At 43.0% G+C, this 25,617-nt stretch overlaps 1 protein-coding gene across 1 annotated transcript; it reads right to left on the reverse strand.

Moving 5' to 3' along the window:
* Nucleotides 1-307: 307 nt before the first annotated feature.
* On the reverse strand, nucleotides 308-23,774 carry FXN (frataxin). Its single transcript, XM_040420318.1, has 5 exons — nucleotides 23,615-23,774; nucleotides 13,618-13,709; nucleotides 5,268-5,388; nucleotides 1,796-1,893; nucleotides 308-597 (listed from the first exon to the last, which is right to left on the reverse strand). Exons 1-5 carry the CDS (start codon nucleotides 23,717-23,719, stop codon nucleotides 456-458), a joined length of 558 nt encoding a protein of 185 aa, XP_040276252.1. The 5' UTR covers nucleotides 23,720-23,774; the 3' UTR covers nucleotides 308-455.
* Nucleotides 23,775-25,617: the final 1,843 nt, after the last annotated feature.

Below are 25,617 nucleotides of genomic sequence, written 5' to 3' on the forward strand. Positions count from 1 at the left end.
GGCCATTTTGGCGGCGCATGGCATTTGGGGGATGTGAAGCTGAAAAGATAAAAAATAAAAAAATAAAATAAAAGGTTGGCAGGCAACTGTTCTGTTCGTTCCCCAGTTAATGTGAAATAGTTTTCTTGAACTGGAGGGTCGCTTTAAACTGATTACACACCGATGATATATTCTGGCAGAATGCCTAATTTTGATGCACGCTCTTGTTATGGTTTGTTTTTCCAGTACGGTTGCTTAAAAGAAAATGCCCTAATGCTTGAGCACTTTAATAAACATTTCATTATAACACATAGGGGTTCAATAGCAAAGATGTGAATGTAAAAAGGGATTGTAGAGCAGATTCCATAATGTCTAAAGGTTTTGTGATCAAAGTCACATTAACAGAACTAAAATGCATAGTAGTCATTTATGAGAGCATCAGACTTCATTGTACAAGAAAGTTGACGAACTGTCCATCACGATGAATACACCAAGGTAGATAGGTCCAGAGTAGCATTGAGTGCAAGGGAAAGTTCTTGTTCTAAAATTTTATGAAGAGATACGCCATCATGTAAATATACCCAACTTTGTCCAGTCCAGTCATATCTTTTAGGTCCACTAAAAAAGATAAAATAGTCAGAGATGGGTTTACAATTACTGGAGAAAGTTAACAGACATAACTTTCATGGTCACTGAAATTAAAAGGTTTATCTAGCAGGAAAAAAATATTTTCCTTGTGTCTAAAATGTTAACGGATTTGACCTAATGTCCCATCACTCTGATCTCACACTGCCAGGCCCAGTCCTAGCACATCCACCTTCTGCTTATCTTCAGCACAGGACAACTTTCCTGTGGAGGCACATGACCAGTGATGTGTGTGAAGGGGGCTGGCTGCAAAGCTCCCCTTTCTGTCTATGCTTCAACTGTATTAGAAAAGGGGGCTTGCTTAGCTACCGAAATGAGCCAGTCAGCAAACCCCCTGCACACACATCACTGGTGATGTGCCTACTAATCAAGTGGATCGGTCAGGACCCAATCCCAATCATTTAACATTTTCCACAGAAGGGAAATATTTTATTCCTGTTGGACATCCCATTTACTTGAAATTCGGGCCTTGGAGAGAACAGGACAGGGAAGCCCCACCTATGAAGCCAGGCGCAGTTACTGAAGAACATGTGCTTGAATGAGGGGATGGAAACCAGATACGTCAAAAAAGGCTGCAACTGTTGTAAAAGGTTTCTTGACTGGAAAATGTTTGTAGAGGAATTATGCATTAATTCTATGAATGTCCATCTTATTCTTTATGAAAAATGGATGCTTAGGTACAAGCTAGTGTACAACATGTGCTGTTCCAGTGTGTCATAAGGACACGGTGTTGAGTACAATATGCAGTTAGAATCCACTGGGCAATGTCATTACAGTCCTGCCTGGTTGCCATATTGATATGCAAAGCACAGGCCTCAGCTGCATCATATGGGAGATCTGTGGAACGGCCAAGATTCACTAAGGCAGTCTACAGATTCTGACCTATTTCTGAGGTGACAAAAAAGCCTCAAAGAATGACTAAACCTGCAAGAGTGACTAGAGCCTAAAGCTTACAACAGAAGAGGACTTGTCAGACCTTGTGTTACCATGATATGGAAATTGTTCTATTCCCACACTGTGCAGTTACTGATACTGCAGAATTACTAACATACTGGTAAATGGCCTTGTGAATATACAGCTGATGTTTAGTAACACGAGATCCCTGAATTAAAATATAAGTGGATGAAAAGCCAAGAAGATCAGAAAGAATATCTAATGTATCTGCACTTACCTCTTGGGAGATGACAACCAGATCTGTTTGTTTGGTGTCTGCTTATTGATTACATAAGTTCCAATGTTCCCTCCGACTTTAACTGTTAGGACCCCATTCTGGCAATGCAAGCAAAATAAAAACTGCCATTAGAAATCCTATAGTACGTATTATAAATATCAGGGTATCCTGTTGGTTATGTCAAAACAATCAACTGCTGATGCCAAGACCCCTTGATGTATTGTCCAGGTCTATTATTAATTAACTTATCTCTATAACCATAAGTCTTTAAAGGGTTAAGAAAAAAAAGAGGTCCCAGGGGCTGCAAAAAATAAGTCAACTTATACTTACCTAGCTGATCCCCTGCTGAGCTCCACTTCCTGCTCCTGTCTCAACATGGCTGTGAAGACTGCTTAACCAATAAGGCAGGTCATTACTGCAGCCAGTGATTGGGTGAGCAGCATTCACAGCTATTTCCTGTTGTGTAGAGACAGGAGCAGGGTGTGGAGTACACTGGGGACCCAAGTACCATTGGACGAGCAGTAGTGGGAATGGGTATAAGAAGTTTTAATTCACTTATTTTTGTACAGAATATGCAGCCCCTGGGACAGCTGTTTTCTTGCATTAGTATACCCGTTAAGTGGAAATTCAGTTTCTGATATGTCAGATACAGCCAAGAATGAGTTCGGATAGAACAGGTATTTTATTCTTTCCCACTTAAACATGCCACAATTGGTCAAACGTATCATTCTACTTAAACAAACTTAATAATGGGACTCCTTAACGCTGAAAGGTATCAGCTCAAGGAGAAATAGCCCACTTATGCCCATCTTTCACGACTCTTCTTTTCCACCTAGTGTCAGACGGAACTCTTTCCTTGGTCTTAAGGCAGAGGATGACCCTCACTTTCATCATCTTGTGTCAGGATCCCTATTGCCCTCATTTCAGTATTTTTCTGCCAGGCAAGCCTCTATGCGACCATCTTGGTTATATTTCTTCTGAAGGGGAACAGTGCTCTTTCAGCTCTTCTGCTTCTGAGATGGAGAAGTTATTTTTATTGTCGTCCCCCCCCGACACATACGGCCTCTCTCATTTATCAGAATCTGCTTCATTTCAGCTTGGGAGCAAGAATTGGGCACTACCATACAGCCTAGGGAGTGGTAAAAAGGTTAGGTTGCATGAAGTTTTCTCCACTGTACCATAGACATGTGTGTGTTTTGCGGGCAGGACAAGGGTACAATGTTACATATGTGGTGGGGATGTTTCTTGATTAAGCCTTTTTGGGATAAAGTTCTAACAATTTACAGTGCAATTTCTCAGAAATCAGTCAATAATTCTCCTCAAGTAGTGCTCCTTTCCATCCTACCCAGGTCAATCGCTACTCAGAAGAAAACCCTTCTACGATTCTGTGTTTCAGCAGCCAAGACAGTAATACACGACACATGTCCCTTCCATGTTGGAGTGGTATCAAAAGATATTGCACATCAGTCGGATGGAAGAGATTTCTTCAGAGGCTCTTCACTTGAACAGACAGAAGTCCGTGGGCTGGCATCGGATGCATGATTATGTAAGGGTGTCATATTGATCTCTAGTACATGGCTAAACAGCAGTGTCTACACTATTCAAATATTTAAAAAGAAATTCCGGCACAGTGTACACCATAACTAAAAACAATAAAAACAAGCAATTCGATATTTTTTGGTTAACATGTCCTCCCAAAAATTAAATAACAGTGATCAAAAAGTGATTGCACCCCAAAAATGGTACAAAAAAACCCCAAAAAAACCCACAAGCTTCAGCTCTTCAGGCAGGAATATAAAAAAAAGTTATAAAGTCAGAAAATGGCGATACAAAGACAACTTGTTTTATTCAACGGTTTTATTTTAAGTAGTTGGGGGGGAAGGGGATGAGGGTGGTTGGGTGTAAAAAAAATTGCCTGTGGGGCCTAGTTAGTTCTAGCTACACCCCTGAATAGAAGATGAATTTGACAGGGTTTCCTATTCAAGATGGAATCTGACAACAAACCTTATAACGTACATAACCTACTTTTAATTTCTATGTTGCTAATAATGCATTGGATTAGAAATAAACTGGGACACCAGGAAACAAAACTAAATGATCAACTTCTAATGATGTCCAGAAAGACAAAGAAACTGCAGTAAGGAGCATAGACGACACTTAAATTACCGACTACAGTTCATCTAATAAGTAACCATAAAGTGCTGCACTTAAAGGAAGCAAGAGTGACTCCAGACCTGACATTAATAACACAATGGCTTCTCTGTTCAGAAGAAGCTTGCCCATGGTTATTAACTATTTAATGCTGAGCTTTTATCCCGTGACTGAAGATGATTATGTAACACAGAGCTTTGGAAAAACCTGCTCGGTTAGCAGCCTTTACTGCGGTATGGGGATGAACAATCCTTACTACCATAAATCTACATGCAGATTCACAGGGGGAGATTTAGCAAAACTGGTGTTAAGGAAAACTGACATAGTTGCCCATAGCAACCAATCAGATTTCACCTTTTTTTCAGAGCTCCTTTAGAAACTGTTAGGTGGAATCATCAGGTGAATTAATGGTTGTTTCTGGGCAGCAGATCGTGTGTGAACAGCATGAATCTGTATGAGGACGAGCGACAGCAGTAGCCATCACTCAGCTCCATGCAGAGGAGGAGATTGCTGCGTGTAAATGTAGCTCTTCACCTCCACTGACGAGTGTGCAGTTATCAGGAAGGAAGGGTCCATTCCCGATAATTGCCTGCTCTGTGTGGCAGTGTAAATGCACCATAACATATGCACATACATACGCTCTATGTGCATCTCTAATAGTCTGCCAAGCCTACTTAACACAGCTATTGTAAAAGAAATACTACATATAGATACAAACCATATTGTGGTCAAAATGATGCAGCTTTGAAGCTCTCTGAAGGAAGCGTCTAAGTTTATCTGCAGCTACTTGTATAGTTGGGCTACAGCAGCACCTAGTGAAAAACTGACCTACTGCAACGTAGGTTCTGAAAAAGATCACTCAATTGTGGACAGCGATTTCTCCCATACTCTTCACAAGGAGTTTCTACGACAGCCGATGTGTGCATTATAATGTGCCCCTTTCTGGAATTGGAGTTCTGTGCCCTCTATAAATGCACTTCGTCTGCAGCTTCATGCTTTTATGTGGTCGTGGAACTCCTTGGTGACTTCTAATATCCCATATGCTATGCATTATGTACATCATTTATTCCATAAAGTCTCTACAGTGGAGATGAAACTCTGCTTCTAAATCTTCGAGGCAATAGAAGATTTTCATCAGCTCCTCCTGCTCTGATGGGAAATGCTAAACTGAATGTGGTAAGTATATAAACTTCAAATGTAAGTACAGACTTCAAATGCAGACAAACCCCTTAGATACTAATCTGAAAGCTGAGCGATATAGCTTCTAAAACCCCCTGGCATCGACTGCGCCCCCGATAATAGAGTAAGATACAGCACATACCCCAAAGGAAACATCATAATCACTTGGTGTGAATGGCTGATCACCTAGATCCTCAAAGAACTCCGCGAGGGAATACAACGTATCTGCAGCCAACCTCTCATAGGTAGTTTCATCTAAAGTACTGTTAATAAAAAAAAGTACATGTTCAGTACAAACACCAAACAATCCATCCATGCAGCATGTAAAAGAACCTTAACCACTTCCAAGCAGGCCATTTACCCACCTTCCTGACCAGGCATATTTTCTGTATTTTCAGTAAAAGCGACTTTGAAGGCTTATTTTTACACGTTTGGTTTGCAAATCATTTTTGTGCCTTTTTTCAGTGATACATGGGGCCTTATTTTTGCCGTTTTTATTTTCCATAACCAGAAAAAAAGGGGGGGGGGGGGGGGGGGAATTAAGTTTCTTGCTTTAAAATTTTTTTTTGTTAATAGCAAAACTTGCAACTAAAATACACTGCTCAAAAAAATAAAGGGAACACTTAAACAACACAATGTAACTCCAAGTCAATCACACTTCTGTGAAATCAAACTGTCCACTTAGGAAGCAACACTGAGTGACAATCAATTTTACATGCTGTTGTGCAAATGGGATAGACAACAGGTGGAAATTATAGGCAATTAGCAAGACACCCCCAATAAAGGAGTGGTTCTGCAGGTGGTGACACAGACCACTTCTCAGTTCCTATGATTCCTGTCTGATGTTTTGGTCACTTTTGAATGCTGGTGGTGCTTTCACTCTAGTGGTAGCATGAGACGGAGTCTACAACCCACACAAGTGGCTCAGGTAGTGCAGCTTATCCAGGATGGCACATCAATGCGAACTGTGGCAAGAAGGTTTGCTGTGTCTGTCAGCATAGTGTCCAGAGCATGGAGGCGCTACCAGGAGACAGGCCAGTACATCAGGAGACATGGAGGAGGGCAACAACCCAGCAGCAGGACCGCTACCTCCGCCTTTGGGCAAGGAGGAACAGGAGGAGCACTGCCAGAGCCTTGCAAAATGACCTCCAGCAGGCCACAAATGTGCATGTGTCTGCTCAAACGGTCAGAAACAGACTCCATGAGGGTGATATGAGGCCCGACGTCCACAGGTGGGAGTTGTGCTTACAGCCCAACACCGTGCAGGACGTTTGGCATTTGCCAGAGAACACCAAGATTGGCAAATTCGCTACTGGCGCCCTGTGCTCTTCACAGATGAAAGCAGGTTCACACTGAGCACATGTGACAGACGTGACAGAGTCTGGAGACACGTGGAGAACGTTCTGCTGCCTGCAAAATCCTCCAGTATGACCGGTTTGGCATTGGGTCAGTAATGGTGTAGGGTGGCATTTCTTTGGAGGTAGCCTGACTGCTATTAGGTACCGAGATGAGATCCTCAGACCCCTTGTGAGACCATAGGCTGGTGCGGTTGGCCCTGGGTTCCTCCTAATGCAAGACAATGCTAGACCTCATGTGGCTGGAGTGTGTCAGCAGTTCCTGCAAGACGAAGGCATTGATACTATGGACTGGCCCGCCTGTTCCCCAGACCTGAATCCAATTGAGCACATCTGGGACATCATGTCTCGCTCTATCCACCAACGTCACGTTGCACCACAGACTGTCCAGGAGATGGCAGATGCTTTAGTCCAGGTCTGGGAGGAGATCCCTCAGGAGACCGTCCGCCACCTCATCAGGAGCATGCACAGGCGTTGTAGGGAGGTCATACAGGCACGTGGAGGCCACACACACTACTGAGCCTCATTTTGACTTGTTTTAAGGACATTACATCGAAGTTGGATCAGCCTGTAGTGTGTTTTTCCACTTTAATTTTGAGTGTGACTCCAAATCCAGACCTCCATGGGTTGAAAAATTTGATTTCCATTTTTAAATTTTTGTGTGATTTTGTTGTCAGCACATTCAACTATGTAAAGAACAAAGTATTTCAGAAGAATATTTAATTAACTCAGATCTAGGATCTGTTATTTTTGTGTTCCCTTTATTTTTTTGAGCAGTGTATATATTTTTTTATTATGTCCCCTTTCCATAACAGGAAATATGGGATGTATGATTTATGGTAGCAAATTATGTTTTAATTTTTTAATTTTACACTTTGTGTATACAAGACCTTTGTGAGGCATTTAAAAGGGTTTTCCAAAACATTTTTACTGATGCATCTGATCAGTGGGGGTTTGACACCCAGGACCCCCACTGATTAGCTGGTTCAGAAGGCTCTTTCAGTAGCGCTGCGTCGTTCCCACAGCTTTCATGCACAGCTCAGCCCCATTAAAATAAATGCGGCTGAGCTGCGATACCGAGCACAGAAGCTATAAAATGTATGGCACTGTGCTTTGTAAGCTGAGAGAAGGCAGAGGCGCTACTACGACCGCTGGTGCCTTTTCAAGCAGCTTATCGGCAGGGGTCCCAGGTGTCAACACCCACCATTCAAGATACTAATGACCTATCTTGAGGATAGGTCATCAGTTCAAAAATCTTGGAAAACCCCTTTAACATTACTTTTTTCACATGACTGCTGGGACTGGAGCAGGAAAAAGGATTGCCGCTTTCCGATCTCTATACACAGTGCTACAGTCAGGTCCATAAATATTGGGGACATCGCACAATTCTAACATTTTTGGCTCTATACACCACAATGGAGTTCACATGAAACAAACAAGATGTGCTTAAACTGCAGACTGTCAGCTTTAATTTGAGGGTATTTACATCGAAATCAGGTGAACGGTGTAGGAATTACAACAGTTTGCATATGTGCCTCCCACTTGTTAAGGGACCAAAAGTAATGGGACAATTGGCTTCTCAGCTGTTCCATGCCCAGGTGTGTGTTATTCCCTCATCCGAATTACAATGAGCAGATAAAAGGTCCAGAGTTCATTTCAAGTGTGCTATTTGCATTTGGTATCTGTTGCTGTCAACTCTCAAGATGAGATCCAAAGAGCTGTCACTATCAGTGAAGCAAGCCATCATTAGGCTGAAAAAAAAAAAAAACATCAGAGAGATAGCAAAAACATTAGGCGTGGCCAAAATAACTGTTTGGAACATTCTTAAAAAGAAGGAACGCACTGGTGAGCTCAGCATCACCAAAAGACCCGGAAGACCGCGGAAACAACTATGGTGGATGACCGAAGAATTCTTTCCCTGGTGAAGAAAACACCCTTCACAACAGTTGGCCAGATCAAGAACACTCTCCAGGAGGTAGGTGTATGTGTGTCAAAGTCAACAATCAAGAGAATACTTCACCAGAGTGAATACAGAGGGTTCACCACAAGATGTAAACTATTGGTGAGCCTCAAAAACAGGAAGGCCAGATTAGAGTTTGCCAAACGACATCTAAAAAAGCCTTCACAGTTCTGGAACAACATCCTATGGACAGATGAGACCAAGATCAACTTGTACCAGAGTGATGGGAAGAGAAGAGTATGGAGAAGGAAAGGAACTGCTCATGATCCTAAGCATACCACCTCATCAGTGAAGCATGGTGGTGGTAGTGTCATGGCGTGGGCATGTATGGCTGCCAATGGAACTGATTCTCTTGTATTTATTGATGATGTGACTGCTGACAAAAGCAGCAGGATGAATTCTGAAGTGTTTCGGGCAATATTATCTGCTCATATTCAGCCAAATGCTTCAGAACTCATTGGACGGTGCTTCACAGTGCAGATGGACAATGACCCAAAGCATACTGCAAAAGCAACCAAAGAGTTTTTTAAGGGAAAATAGTGGAATGTTATGCAATGGCCAAGTCTACCACCTGACCTGAATCCGATATAGCATGCATTTCACTTGCTGAAGACAAAACTGAAGGGAAAATGCCCCAAGAACAAGCAGGAACTGAAGACAGTTGCAGTAGAGGCCTGGCAGAGCATAACCAGGGATGAAACTCAGCATCTGGTGATGTCTATGCGTTCCAGACTTACAATTGACTGCAAAGGATTTGCAACCCAAGTATTAAAAAGTGAAAGTTTGATTTACGATTATTATTACGTCCCATTACTTTTGGCCCCTTAACAAGTGGGTGGCACATATGCAAACTGTTGTAATTTCTACACCGTTCACCTGATTTGGATGTAAATACCCTCAAATTAAAGCTGACAGTCTGCAGTTAAAGCACATCTTGTTCGTTTCATTTCAAATCCATTGTGGTGGTGTATAGAGCCAAAAATGTTAGAATTGTGTTGATGTCCCAATATTTATGGACCTCACTGTATTTCAGTGTTGTGTATAGAGCGATGGGAAAGGCAGGGGCAGTAAAAACAAAAGTCCCTGGCTTCTCTATGGGGAGTCCTGCTGTCACTGACAGCTGCCACCCTGCTCCTGCAGCTGCATGATTAGCATCTGCGCAGAGATGCAGTCAGGTCCATAAATATTGGGACATCGACACAATTGTAACATTTTTGGCTCTATACACCACCACAATGGATTAGAAATGAAACGAACAAGATGTGCTTTAACTGCAGACTGTCAGCCAGGGGCGGATTAAGTGCATGATAGGCCCGGGGCTGTCTACCCAACTTGGGCCCCTACCCCCTCCATTTTAGTTTAGTTTAGTTTGTTTCTTTTGTATGAAGAGGCTGCGGTGCTTCATGAGCGCCAGAGTCTCTTCTTAGGCCATATGACATCTTCAGACTAAAAAAAAAATACCCCAAATTGGGTCCTAAACTGAAAAATTTAGTCGCCAAATTTAAAATACATATAATTGTAATAAAAAAAGACATGGAGGAGAATACAGCACCACATACCTCTTACATCCAGTGACATCTCCTGTCATGTAGACCTTCTCTTTCCTCTTCTCCTCCATTTGACCCAGACCACCATGGCAAATTCTTTCAGCCGCATCACGTCTCTACAGTTTGTAACACAGACATGTTAGATTTCTCAATTTTTCCATCAACCTCCTCATCCTGGTGTCCCCACAGTGTCATCCTGCCACCCCCAATACTGTGCCTGTTGTGCTCCCCAATGCCCAAGGAACTATACTGCTGAAAAAATAGTGACCCTAATAGACATAATTGGGGTAATTTATCAAACTGGTGTAAAGTAGAACTGGATTTCCAAAAGAGCTGTCAAATATAAAAGGTGGAATCTGATTGGCTGCTATGGGCAACTAAGCCAGTTCTACTTTACACCAGTTTGATAAATTACTCCAAATGTTCCAATAGTGTCTACAGCAGCTATAATGTCCCCTAGAGTGCCCCCAGTAATAATAACACCCTATACTGTGCTCTAGGTAATAATCCCTGTATAGTGTCCCCAGAAATAATAGAATTGCCCCTACAATGCCTCCCCAATAGCAACACCCCCATATAGTAATTTCCACCACACTGCCCCCACATAGTAATTTTCCCCCACATAGCAATTTCCCCACACTGTTCCCACATAGCAATTTCCCCACACTGTTCCCACATAGCAATTTCCCCACACTGCCCCCACATAGTAATTTGCCCCCACACTGACCCATATAGTAATTTGCCCCCACACTGCCCCATATAGTAATTTGTCCCCACATAGCAATTTCCCCACACTGTCCCCACATAGCAATTACCCCCACACAATAGTTTCCCCCAAACTGCCCCATATAGAAATTTGCCCCCACATAGTATTCCCTCCCATAATAATTTGCCCCCCACACAGCAATTTGCCCCCACACTGCCCCATCTAGTAATTTGCCCCCACATAGTAGTCCCTCTCATAATAATTTGCCCCCACATAGTAATTTGCCCCCACATAGTAGTCCCTCCCATAATAATTTGCCCCAACACTGCCCCCACATAGCAATTTGCCCCCACACTGCCCCAACTAGTAATTTTCCCCCACATAGTAGTCCCTCTCATAATAATTTGCCCCCACATAGTAGTCCCTCCCATAATAATTTGCCCCCACACTGCCCCCACATAGCAATTTGCCCCCACACTGCCACCACTAGTAATTTGCCCCCACACTGCCCCAACTAGTAATTTGCCCCCACATCGTAGTCCCTCTAATAATAATTTGCCCCACATAGTAATTTGTCCCCACATAGTATTCCCTCCCATAATAATTTGGCCCCATACAGCCCCCACATTCCCCCCCCCCATGTACTCGATTTATCTTCCCTAATATGTCCTCCTGTGTGTCGTTCCCCCCCCCCCCCCCAAAGTAGGCACATGAAATAAAAAATGAACAAAAAATGAAAAGATAAATACTCACCTATGTCCAGGGCCAGGCGCTTGCTCGCAGAGGAAGGTGGGATGAGTCAGGCGCGTCACAGTGCTGCGTCCCGGCACAGGCGCGCGATGACGTCATCACGCACGCCTGCGCCGGGATTTCACTACCGCATAGGCCTCAGGCCTACAAGGCCTGAAGCCTATGGCGGTGATCGGCGACGGGACAGGGAGCTATGCGCTCCCGTGCCCCGCCGCAGTATGTGGGCGTTCGGGTCAGCATTGGGCCCCCCATCGGTGCTGGGCCCAGGGCTGCCGACCAGAACGTCCCTATTGTAATCCGCCACTGCTGTCAGCTTTAATTTGAGGGAATTTACATCCAAATCAGGTGAACAGTGTAGGAATTACAACAGTTTGCATATGTGCCTCCCACTTGTTAAGGGACAAAAAGTAATGGGACATAATAATAATCATAAATCAAACTTTCACTTTTTAAATACTTGGTTGCAAATCCTTTGCAGTCAATTACAGCCTGAAGTCTGGAACGCATAGACATCACCAGACGCTGGGTTTCATCCCTGGTGATGCTCTGCTAGGCCTCTACTGCAACGGTCTTCAGTTCCTGCTTGTTCTTGGGGCATTTTCCCTTAAGTTTTGTCTTCAGCAAGTGAAATGCATGCTCAATCGGATTCGGGTCAGGTGATTGATTTGGCCATTGCATAACATTCCACTTCTTTCCCTTAAAAAACTCTTTGGTTGCTTTTTCAGTATGCTTTGGGTCATTGTCCATCTGCACTGTGAAGCGCCGTCCAATGAGTTCTGAAGCATTTGGCTGAATATGAGCAGATATTGCCCGAAACACTTCAGAATTCATCCTACTGCCTTTGTCAGCAGTCGCATCATCAATAAATACAAGAGAACCAGTTCCATTGGCAGCCATACATGCCCACGCCATGACACTACAACCACCATGCTTTACTGATGAGGTTGTATGCTTAGGATCATGAGCAGTTCCTTTCCTTCTCCATACTCTTCTCTTCCCATCACTCTGGTACAGGTTGATCTTGGTCTCATCTGTCCATAGGATGTTGTTCCAGAACTGTGAAGGCTTTTTTAGATGTCGTTTGGCAAACTCTAATCTGGCCTTCCTGTTTTTGAGACTCACCAATGGTTTACATCTTGTGGTAAACAGTCTGTATTCACTCTGGTGAAGTCTTCTGATTGTTGACTTTGACACACATACACCTACCTCCTAGAGAGTGTTCTTGATCTGGCCAACTGTTGTGAAGGGTGTTTTCTTCACCAGGGAAAGAATTCTTCGGTCATCCACCACAGTTGTTTTCCGTAGTCTTCTGGGTCTTTTGGTGTTGCTGAGCTGACTGGTGCATTCCTTCTTTTTAAGAATGTTCCAAACAGTTGTTTTGGCCACACCTAATGTTTTTGCCATCTCTCTGATGGGTTTGTTTTGTTTTTTTCAGCCTAATGATGGCTTGCTTCACTGATAGTGACAGCTCTTTGGATTTCATCTTGAGAGTTGACAGCAACAGATTCCAAATACAAATAGCACACTTGAAATGAACTCTGGACCTTTTATCTGCTCATTGAAATTGGGATAATGAGGGAATAACACGCACCGGGCCATGGAACAGCTGAGAAGCCAATTGTCCCATTACTTTTGGTCCCTTAACTAGTGGGAGGAACATATGCAAACTGTTGTAATTCCTACACCGTTCACCTGATTTGGATGTAAATACCCTCAAATTAAAGCTGGCAGTCTACAGTTAAAGTACAACTTGTTCATTTCATTTCAAATCCATTGTGGTGGTGTATAGAGCCAAAAATGTTAGAATTGTGTAGATGTCCCAATATTTATGGACCTGACTTTATATGCCTGGATGTTTATAGTCTTTGGGTGGTCAGCAAGTGGTTAATAAGCCCACCGTCTCTGTAATCACCCCTTTAGTTTCCTGCAGTATATAAAGGTTTGGCTTGACACGCGGGATTTACTGGCATCACTGAGCGGTGACGCGGGGCTGCTAAGGCAACTGACTGGCTGCACCAGCCATGTGCTGGCGGCTTGTAAACAAAGACCAACGGGGCCCACCGGAACATCTGCACTGGATTGGAGGGGAGGTTGTCTTTTTATTTTTATTTTAGAACATTTGCTGTTTGTTTCCTTCCTAAGGAATTGGAAAAGCTTTTAAATGGTCACTGTACCTGGTACTTGTCAGCGTTCCTGCTGGTCTGCTTATAGCTACTAAAATGGCTTTGTGGATAGTTTTTACTTGTAGATGTGAACATGCTTGACCCTAGAAAGAAAAATAAATTGTAACTCATGTTTTTTTACAGTTTTATCAGGTTGTTAACACATTTCTGTGGTTGTAAAGATACATAAACTATACAAATTGACCCACATAAACTAGAGGGGCAGATTTAAAGACTATGGACACCTTTGCACTTCAGTAACTATTCGGTATGCTGCCATTTTTACCAGACAAAAAAGCCCTGCCCGCATGCCAGGAAAAACAGGTGGAAAGATTAGATAGATAGTGACTACCGCTGTAGTACGGTGCTCCCCTAGCCCACCATACTACAATCTGACTCCTATGTCCAATTCTGCGCTACACAAAGGAATCTATTAATATCTGCAGGAGCCAGGTAGCGGCCGGGGCCCAGCATACTACAGTCTGACTTCTCTCTCCAGCGCTGCCCTAGACAGAGAAGTCTATTGATAACTGCATGAGCCAGGTAGCTGTTAGGTCAGGCCCAGCAGGCCTCCTCCCTCCTTCTCGAGGCCCCCATTTAGTTGCAGCTTGTAAAGGATCTGGAACCCTGGCCGCAGTCACAGGAGGCCCAGTGAGGAGTCTTCAGCCGGGCTGTTAACATCTACTACATTATCTGTACTTAGACAGTCATCACTGTGTCATCTGTATTGTAACCTAGGACTGCAGGTAACATCCACTGTCTGTACTCAGAGAGATCACTGTGGTATCTGTGGTGTTACATAGGACTGCAGCGACATCTATCTGTACTCAGAGTTATCTGTGTTGTTACATAGGACTGCATGTAGCATCGACTAGATTATCTGTACTCAGGGAGATCACTGTGTTATCCCCCTTTCCTCTATGTTGTTAAGGTCCCTCCATTTATAATCCTGCTGCCTGTGCAGCATATCAACATCCAGTGGAATTTAGGTCAGAATTGTTTGAATAGTGACAGTCCATGCTGAAGGGGCCATGCTGCTTCTGTGAGTTCTGCATTCCCTTCATCCATGTACAGTATCTCACAAAAGTGAGTGCACCCCTCAATTTTTTGTAAATATTTTATTATATCTTTTCCTGGGACAACACTGACTATATGACATTTTGATACAATGTAAAGTAGTCAGTGTACAGCTTGTATAACAGTGTAAATTTGGTGTGCCCTCAAAATAACACAACACACAGCCATTAACCCCTTTAGGACCCATGACGTACATGTACGTCATTTCTGTCCGGGATTTAAAGACCCGTGACGTACATGTATTTCATGGTGATCGGGCGGGTGCAGGAGCTGCGCCCGTCCGATCAGCGGCATGGGTCCGGCAGTCACTGATAGCCAGACCCCTGCCGCATGCGTCAGGATCGGTGAAATCACTGATGCCGGCGCATTAACACTTGATGTGCCACGGTCAGCGCTGACCGCGGCACGTGCGATGTCGGGCAGGGATCGGCTGCTGCTGCTGTGACGGGGACCTGATAGCAGGGAAGGCAGCGCGATGCCTTCCTTAGGCATCGGGGCTGCCTTCTGGGGAAGAGCCTGTGAGATCCAGTCCCCTGGATCTCACAGGCAGGAAGCTGTATGTGTAATACACACTGTATTACACTTACAGCCAATGCATTCCAATACAGAAGTATTGGAATGCATTGTAAAGGGGATCAGACCCCCAAAAGTTGAAGTCTAAAAGTGGGACAAAAAATAAAGTGAAATAAAAGTTGATAAAAATAAAGTCGCCGTCCCCCCCCAAAAAAATTTAAAGTTTCAAGTAAAAAAACAACAACGTCATTTTCCCCAAATAAAGTAAAAAAAGGTTTGAAAAAATAGGGAAAAAAAGAAAAGCAGACATATTAGGTATCGCCGCGTCCATATCGACCGGCTCTATAAACATATCACATGACCTCACCCCTCAGATGAACACAGTCAAAAAAATAAAAACTGTGCTAAACCCTGTATAGCCAGCCACACGGCAGGGAGCAGAAGGAAAGGAATGCCACATGATTTTTGGAAGGCCGATTTTGCTGGATTGGTTTTTTGACACCATGTCCAATTTGAAGCCCCCTGATGCACCCCTAGAGTAGGAACTCCAAAAAAATGGATTAAAATGGAAAATTTGCCACAAAATTGAAATTCTGAAATTTCATCTCCATTTGCCATTGACTGTTGTGGAACACCTAAAGGGTTAACAAAGTTTGTAAAATTAGTTTTGAATACCTTGAGGGGTGTAGTTTCTTAAATGGGGTCACTTTTTTTGAGTTTTTACTCTAGGGGTGCATCAGGGGGGCTTCAAATGGGACATGGTGTCAAAAAAACAGTCCAGCAAAATCTGCCTTCCAAAAACCATATGGCGTTCCTTTCCTTCTGCGCCGTGCCGTGTGCCCGTACAGCAGTTTACGACCACATATGGGGTGTTTCTGTAAACTACAGAATCAGGGCAATAAATATTGAGTTTTGTTTGGCTGTTAACCCTTGCTTTGTTAGCGGACAAAAAATGCTTAAAATGGAAAATCTGCCAAAAAAGTGAAATTCTGAAATTTTATCTCCATTTTCCATAAATTCTTGTGGAACACCTAAAGGGTTAACAACGTTTGTAAAATCAGTTTTGAATACCTTAAGGGGTGTAGTTTCTAAAATGGGGTCATTTTTGGGTGGTTTCTATTATGTAAGCCTCGCAAAGTGACTTCAGACCGGAACTGGTCCTTAAAAAGTGGGTTTTGGAAATTTTCTGAGATTTGCTTCTAAACTTCTAAGCCTTCTAACGTCCCCAAAAAATAAAATGGCATCCACAAAATGATCTAAACATGAAGTAGACATATGGGGAATGTAAAGTAATAACTATTTTTGGAGGTATTACTATCTATTATAAAAGTAGAGAAATAGAAATTTGGAAATTTACTAACTTTTCCAAAGTTTTGGTAAATTTGGTATTTTTTTTATAAATAAAAAAGAAAATTTTTGACTCAATTTTACCACTGTCATGAAGTACAATATGCGACGAGAAAACAATCTCAGAATGGCCTGGATAAGTAAAAGTGTTTTAAAGTTGTCACCACATAAAGTGACGCATGTCAGATTTGTATAAAATGGCCGGGTCCTTAAGGTGAAATATGGCAGGGTCCTTAACCCCTTAAGGACATTGCCATATTTCACCTTAAGGACCAGGCCATTTTTTGCAAATCTGACCAGTGTCACTTTATGTGGTAATAACTTTAAAACGCTTTTACTAATCCAGGCCATTCTGAGATTGTTTTTTCGTTACATATTGTACTTCATGACACTGGTAAAATGGAGTAAAAAATTTTCATTTTTATTTATAAAAAAAATACCAAATTTACCAAAAATTTCCAAATTTCAATTTCTTTACTTTTATAAGTATGGCCAGGTAATACCTCCAAAAATAGTTATTATTTTACATTCCCCATATCTCTACTTCATGTTTGGATCCTTTTAGGAATGCCATTTTTTTTTGGGGGGGGGGCTTTACAAGGCTTAGAAGTTTAGAAGAAAATCTTGAAATTTTTCTGAAAATTTCTAAAACCCACTTTTTCAGGACCAGTTCAGGTCTGGTCACTTTGTGAGGCTTACATAATAGAAACCACCCAAAAATTACCCCATTTTATAAACTAGACCCCTCAAGGTATTCAAAACTGATTTTACAAACGTTGTCAACCCTTTAGGTGTTCCACAAGAATTAAATGGAAAATAGAGATAAAATTTCAAAATTTCACTTTTTTGGCAGATTTTCCATTTGAATCCATTTTTTCCAGTTACAAAGCAAGGGTTAACAGCCAAACAAAACTCAATATTTATTGCCCTGATTCTGTAGTTTACAGAAACACCCCATATGTGGTCGTAAACTGCTGTACGGGCACACGGCAGGGCGCAGAAGGAAAGGAATGCCATAAGGTTTTTGGAAGGCAGATTTCGCTGGACTGTTTTTTTTTACACCATGTCCCATTTGAAGCCCCCCTGATGCACCCCTAGAGTAGAAACTCCCAAAATGTGGCCCCATTTTGGAAACTACGGGATAGGGTGGCAGTTTTGTTGGTACTATTTTAGGGTACATATGATTTTTGGTTGCTCTATATTACATGTTTTGTGAGGCAAGGTAACAAGAAATAGCTTTTCTGACAGTTTTTAATTTAAAAAAATTACGGTATTCACCTGAGGGGTTAGGTCATGTGATAATTTTATAGAGAAGGTTATTACGGACGCGGCAATACCTAATATGTCTACTTTTTTTTATTTATGTAAGTTTTACACAATGATTTCATTTAAAAAAAATCAAAAAAAAAAATCATGTTTTAGTGTCTCCATAGTCTGAGAGCCATAGTTTTTTCAGTTTTTTGGCGATTATCTTGGGTAGGGTATGATTTTTGCGGGATGAGATGACGGTTTGATTGGCACTTATTTTGGGGTGCGTATGACTTTTTGATCGCTTGCTATTACACTTTTTGTGATGTAAGGTGAGAAAAAAGGCTTTTTTTACACCTTTTTTTTTTTTACGGTGTTCATCTGAGGGGTTAGGTCACGTGATATTTTTATAGAGCAGGTTCTTACGGACGCGGCGATACCTATGATGTATACTTTTTTTTTTATTTACACAATACCAGCATTTTTTAAACAAATTTTTGAAACAAAAAAAATTATGTTTTAGTGTCTCCATATTCTGAGCCATAGTTTTTTTTTATTTTTTGGGTGATTGGCTTAGGTAGGGGCTAATTTTTCGCGGGATTATGTGACAGTTAGATTGGTACTATTGGGGGGCATACGCCTTTTTGATCACTTGGTATTGCACTTTTTGTGATGTAAGGTGACAAAAATTGCTTTTTTTTTACACAGTTTTTATTTTATTTTTTATGGTATTTATCTATTTTACAGTTGCAAGAAAAAGTATGTGAACCCTTTGGAATGATATGGATTTCTGCACAAATTGGTCATAAAATGTGATCTGATCTTCATCTAAGTCACAACAATAGACAATCACAGTCTGCTTAAAGGGTTTCTATCACTTCGTTTCACCTATTTAGCTTTCAGACACTAGCGATCCGCTAGTGTCTGCTTTATCTAACCATCCTAATATAAGAGCTTATTGTCCTGCCGTTTAGCTAAAAAAATAACTTATATAGATATGCAAATGAGCCTCTAGGTGCCTCACTAGAGGCAAATGAGCCTCTAGGTGCAAATGAGCCTCTAGGCGCCTGTTCCTCGGAGCACTATGACGTCATCGGCGCAGGCGCAGTGGAGATGTCTGAGCAGGGAAGCGATCAGACATTCACTGCGCATGCGCCGAATACGAGGAGCATCGCATTCCGGAGGAGATGGGCGGGCTGGAGGGACGCGCTGGGCGGCGGCAGTTTGTTAAGGTAGACGGAGCCTCTAGGTGCTAATCACGCCCCCATAGCACCTAGAGGCTCATTTGCATATCTATATAAGTTATTTTTTTAGCTAAACGGCAGGACAATAAGCTCTTATATTAGGATGGTTAGATAAAGCAGACACTAGCGGATCGCTAGTGTCTGAAAGCTAAATAGGTGAAACGAAGTGATAGAAACCCTTTAAACTAATAACACACAAAGAATTAAAGGGTTTCTGTCACCCCATTAAACCGTTTTTTTTTTTTTCTTTACTAATATTCCCTATAGTGCGATCTCATGATACATAAGCAAATTAATCATTTTGGTTCAGTAGAATTTGCTAAAAATCGATTTTTAAAATATGCTAATTACCTTGCTACCAGCAAGTAGGGCGGCTACTTGCTGGTAGCAGCCGCATCCTCCGATGGTAATGACGCCCCCTCGGCATGCTGATTGACAGGGCCAGGGAAGGGAATCGTTCTCTGCTGGCGCTGTTAGAATTTGAAATCTCGCGCTTGCGCCGTACCTGTCTTCAATCGGCGCAGGCGCACTGAGAGGCGGCCGCTCGCTCGACCGCTCCATCCTCAATGCGCCTGCGTCGATGACGTCATCAAGTACACCCGGAAGAGAAGACGCCGGCATCGCTGGAAGGAGGCGGAGAGTCTGGTGACGTCGCTGGATGCTCGAATCAGGTAAGTATGTACATAATAAGCATGCTGCCACAAAAACTTTTCAAATTCTACTGAACCAAAATGATTAATTTGCTTATGTATCATGAGATCGCACTATAGGGATTATTAGTAAAGAAAAAAAAAAACAACTGTTTAATGGGGTGACAGAAACCCTTTAAATGTTACCATGTTTTTATTGAACACACCATGTAAACATTCACAGTGCAGGTAGAAAAAGTATGTGAACCCTTAAACTAATGACATCTTCAAGAGCTAATTGGAGTGAGGTGTCAGCCTACTGGAGTCCAATCAATGAGATGAGATTGGAGGTGTTGGTTACAGCGGCCCTGCCCTATAAAAAAAACACACACCAGTTCTGGGTTTGCTTTTCACAAGAAGCATTGCCTGATGTGAATGATGCCTCGCACAAAAGAGCTCTCAGAAGACCTACGATTAAGAATTGTTGACTTGCATAAAGCTGGAAAGGGTTATCAAAGCATCTCCAAAAGCCTTGCTGTTCATCAGTCTACGGTAAGACAAATTGTCTATAAATGGAGAAAGTTCAGCACTACTGCTACTCTCCCTAGGAGTGGCCGTCCTGTAAAGATGACTGCAAGAGCACAGCGGAAACTGCTCAATGAGGTGAAGAAGAATCCTAGAGTGTCAGCTAAAGACTTACAAAAGTCTCTGGCATATGCTAACATCCCTGTTAGCGAATCTACGATACGTAAAACACTAAACAATAATGGATTTCATGGGGGGATACCACAGAGGAAGCCACTACTGTCCAAAAAAAACATTGCTGCACATTTACAGTTTGCACAAGAGCACCTGGATGTTCCACAGCAGTACTGGCAAAATATTCTGTGGACATATGAAACCAAAGTTGAGTTGTTTGGAAGAAACACACAACACTATGTGTGGAGAAAAAGAGGCACAGCACACCAACATCAAAACCTCATCCCAACTGTGAAGTATGGTGGTGGGGGCCTCATGGTTTGGGGCTGCTTTGCTGCGTCAGGGCCTGGACGGATTGCCATCATCGAAGGAAAAATGAATTCCCAAGTTTATCAAGACATTTTGCAGAAGAACTTAAGGCCATCTGTCCACCAGCTTAAGCTCAACAGAAGATGGGTGTTGCAACAGGACAACGACCCAAAGCATAGAAGTAAATCAACAATAGAATGGCTTAAACAGAAGAAAATACGCCTTCTGGAGTGGCCCAGTCAGATTTCTAACCTCAACCCGATTGAGATGCTGTGGCATGACCTCAAGAAAGCGATTCACACCAGACATCCCAAGAATATTGCTGAACTGAAACAGTTCTGTAAAGAGGAATGGTCAAGAATTACTCCTGACCGTTGTGCACGTCTGATCTGCAACTACAGGACACTATTGGTTGAAGTTATTGCTGCCAAAGGAGGTTCAACCAGTTATTAAATCCAAGGGTTCACATACTTTTTCCACCTGTACTGTGAATGTTTACATGGTGTGTTCAATAAAACCATGGTAACATTTAATTCTTTGTGTGTTATTAGTTTAAGCAGACTGTGATTGTCTATTGTTGTGACTTAGATGAAGATCAGATCACATTTTATGACCAATTTGTGCAGAAATCCATATCATTCCAAAGGGTTCACATACTTTTTCTTGCCACTGTATATTTATAGAGCCAGTCATTACTTTTTTTACTTTATTACTTAATTTTATTAAAAACACATTTTTAACTTTTTTTTCCCTTTACTTTATTTATGACATCCACTTTTGGGGGTCTGATTCCCTCTGCAATGCATTACAATACATCTGTATTGTAATGCATTGCCTGTTAGTGCATTACACAGAGTAATACACTAACAGGTTGCCTAGGAGACCAAGCCTGAGGCTGGATCTCCTCGGCTCCAGCAGGAGGCAGTTCCCGATGCCGTGCAAGGCATTGGGCAGCCTCTGTACGCATCGGGCTGCTTTCTGAGACATCGAGTCCCCGCCACAGCAGCACGGGGACTCGATGTGCTCCCTCAAACACAAACCGCGGCATAGAAGGGGTTAATCCGCAGCGATCGCCGATACGGAGGGGGGGGGGGGGGGGTTACTGGAAGTTCAACATGGCACCTCATGGCAAAGAACTCTCTGAGGATCTGAAAACAAGACAGGATCCACTCAAAACAGACCTCGCCATGGTCGACCAAAGAAGTTGAGTGCACATGCTCAGCGTCATATCTAGAGGTTGTCTTTTAAAAAATAGACATATGAGTGCTGCCAGGATTACTGCAGAGGTTAAAGGCAGTGTTGGAAAATAATGATGGTCACACAAAATATTGACAGTTTGGCCATTTTCACTTGGGGGTGTACTCACTTTTGTTGCCAGTGGTTTAGACATTAATGGCTTTGTGGTGAATTATTTTGGGGGAACACCAAATTTACACTGTTAGGCTACTTTCACACTGGCGTTTTGGCTTTCGGTTTGTGAGATCCGTTCAGGGCTCTCACAAGCGGTCCAAAACTGATCCGTTTTGCCCTAATGCATTCTGAATGGAAAAGGATCCACTCAGAATGCATCAGTTTGCCTCCTTTCAGTCACCATTCCGCACTGGAGGTGGACACCAAAACGCTGCCTGTAGCGTTTTTCTGTCCGCGATGTGGTGCGGAGCAAGACGCAAGATTATGTCTTCTATAGCCATGACAGATCTGTCTTGAACACCATTGAAAGTCAATGGGGGACGGATCCGTTTTCTATTGTGTCAGAGAAAACGGATCCGTCCCCATTGACTTACATTGTGTGCCAGGACGGATCCGTTTTCTCTGACACAATAGAAAACGGATCCGTCCCCCATTGACTTTCAATGGTGTTCAAGACAGATCTGTCATGGCTATAGAAGACATAATACAACCGGATCCGTTCATGACGGATGCATGCGGTTGTATTATTGTAACGGAAGCGTTTTTGCAGATCCATGACAGATTCGCAAAAAACGCTAATGTGAAAGTAGCCTTATAAAAGCTGTACACTGATTGCATTACATTGTATCAACGTGTCATATCTTCAGTGTTGTCCCAGGAAAAGATATAATAAAATATTTACAAAAATGTGAGGGGTGCATCTGTACTACATGATGTAATGTTCAACTCAGCCTTTTTATGGAGGGGCTACTGTGTCTGTGTAAACAAAACAGAAAAAGGGGGGGGGGGGGGGTGATTTGCAGGAATGTGAAGCTCCTTTCACTGTGATGATTGGTGGAGGACCTGGAGTTCAGTATTGATGGCCTACAACAGGGATCAGCAACCCCTGGTGCTCTACTTGTTCTGAAACTACAACTCCCAGAATCCTCTTTTCACTTCTTTGGGAGTTACAAAAACAGCTGAGTAAGTGTGCATGCTGGGAGTTGTAGTTTCACAGCAGCTGGCGGGCTGAAGGTTGCTGATCCCTAGCCTACAATACTGATGTATAGCTGTGCACATTGTTTGGTGCAATGTTCGTGTTTGGCTGGGGCTACATGGAGATCTTGTGCACGACCATGGATTGCAATGTAGCAGTGCAGCCATAGAAATGAATGGGGTCACCGCGCCACTTGCAGGTTCCACAACCCCAGAATTGCAAAAAAAAAAATCTAACCCGGATGTTGTTTTTAGTTTCATATTTGTAATATGATTAAGTGGGTGGGGGGGGGGGGGTAGTATAGCAAGTGTGGGCGATCTTCACTAGCTGCAGGAGTGGGGGTTGTGGGGAAGGGGGGGGGGGGGCAAAAATTTGCTGTGGGGCCCAGCCCCTTCTAGTTCTGACTATGATTCCCAGTCATATGATCTGGTGCCACACAAAGCTGTCACCTCAGCCTGTGATATCAGTGGCGCCCCCTGTAAGTTCAGCATGCCTTCCCATGTGCTTACTGTATGTTCTTACATAATGCATGTACTCACACTAAGAGCAGGACTCACCTTCAGTGTAATACAGCGTCCCACACCACTAACTGCAGCTCTCGCCCGGCAGGGCACCCTCATTGAGCAGGAGACTGCTCTCGACGCCCTAAACAGAGCCCACATACTCCCAAGAACACACGGTGTCTGATGCACTCTCTATGTCACTCAGTCTCTTATCGGTAATGGATTGCTTATCCCGAACGCTGTCAAACACTATCCTACTCGATTTATCATGCCTGAGTATGGGAACAGCACAGAGCCTTTTTCTCTGATGACATCTAGTGGCTGGTTGCGGAGTTGCACGGTAGCCTTATCAAAATGGCAAAGAATTGGATGGTGCTGATAAAAAGTAGCTTATCGCGACATAAATTGGTAGGAGGAGCCAGCAGAGATTTAACGACCCTCATTGGCAAAAAAAATGGTACCAATTCCAACCAGTCCATTTTTTTATATTTTGTAATATGAAAACTGGAATGAATTAAGTTACTCTAGTTTTTGCCTTTTTTGGTTTTATAAAAGCAGATGTTTGTTTTGATGCAGGTAAGAGGGATGCTGCAGTGTACAGTAATGACATCCCAGAAATGGTAACATCCCACCTGTGCAGGGCCGGTTTTAGACAAAATGTGACCCAGGGCAAAATCAAAAGGGGGGGGGGGGCACATCTTGTAATAATGTGCTAAAATCACAGTCCGACACCTCCGCCGATCAGCTGTTTGAAGAGACAGCGCGTGCTGTTCACTGCTGCTGTCCTATAGACATACAGCAGCAGAGCAGGAAGAGAGAAGGGAGATGGCACGTGCGCTGTGCGCACGCTGTCTCCTCAAACAGCTGATCGTCGGGAGTGCTGGGTGTCAGACCTCCACCGATCTAATATTGATGACCTATCCTAAGGATAGGTCATCAATATGAAAAAAAAACGCAGAACCTCTTGAAGCTTCCCCCAATACTGTGCCTGTTCTGCTCCCCCCCATGTCCACAAACACTATACTATACACCCAGACTTCCCTCATTAGTAATTGTTCCCCCAATAGTGATAACTCCAAAAAACTTCTAAAGTCCAGCTTCAATTGGCAAGGTAAGAGACCTTGTCATGATGAATGACCCATATTGAGAGTGGTCTGAAACGCGTCACAAGATTATCCGTGTACAGGAAGTTTTAAAACCGCTGATATAAAGTTCTCTTACCTTGCCAATTGAAGCTGGACTTTTGAAGTTTTTTGGAGTTTTCTACTATTAGCGCAGTCCAGGTGCTATGTCCATGCTCATTGCAAGGAGACGCAGGTGAAAGCTGCCTCTTTTTTTCGTTCCCCAATAGTTATAATACACCCCAAGATAGCCCCCATTAGTATCAATGCCCTCCATATTGCGTCAAATAATAACGCCCCTACAGTACTCTAGTAATAATAATATAACCATAATGCTCCCAGTGGCTCTAATGTCCCCCTGTAGTGCCCCCCACTAGTTCCAATATATAATGCTCCCCCCCATAGTGCCAGTATATATATATAATGTTCCACCGTAGTACCAGTATGTATATAATGCTCCTCCATTCCTCCCCAGTAGTGCCAAGTATATATAATAATCTCCTTCCCCCATCCCTGGTGCCCCCTGGCCCCAGTGTCTGTGATGCAGACCACAGTTTTATCTGTGGCTTGTGTTGCTGCATCCTGATGCATGTGGTCCCAATGACATCACCACTCCTGCTTAGGGTCTCACATGATGATGTCATTATGCGAGACCCAGAGCAGGTGGTTGCAGTGATGTCATTTCAGCTTCTTGCTCTGTTCTAACGCTCCCCAACAGGCTTGAGGCCTAGCGGCCTGAGGCTTGTGAAGTTGGACTGCCATGAGTGTGCCCCCCTTTATGGGTAGCGAAGTGGCACCCTAGGCGAATGACTACCCTCCCCTATCTATCGTCCCGGCCCTAATTCAGAGCACATTACTGCAGGAGGTATAACAGGAGAGGACTATAACTCCCAGCATGTCTATTATTTAATATCAGAGCACATTACAGGGGGACAT

Source organism: Bufo bufo, chromosome 2 (assembly GCF_905171765.1).
Source record: "Bufo bufo chromosome 2, aBufBuf1.1, whole genome shotgun sequence".
Classification (NCBI taxonomy): Eukaryota; Metazoa; Chordata; class Amphibia; order Anura; family Bufonidae; genus Bufo; species Bufo bufo.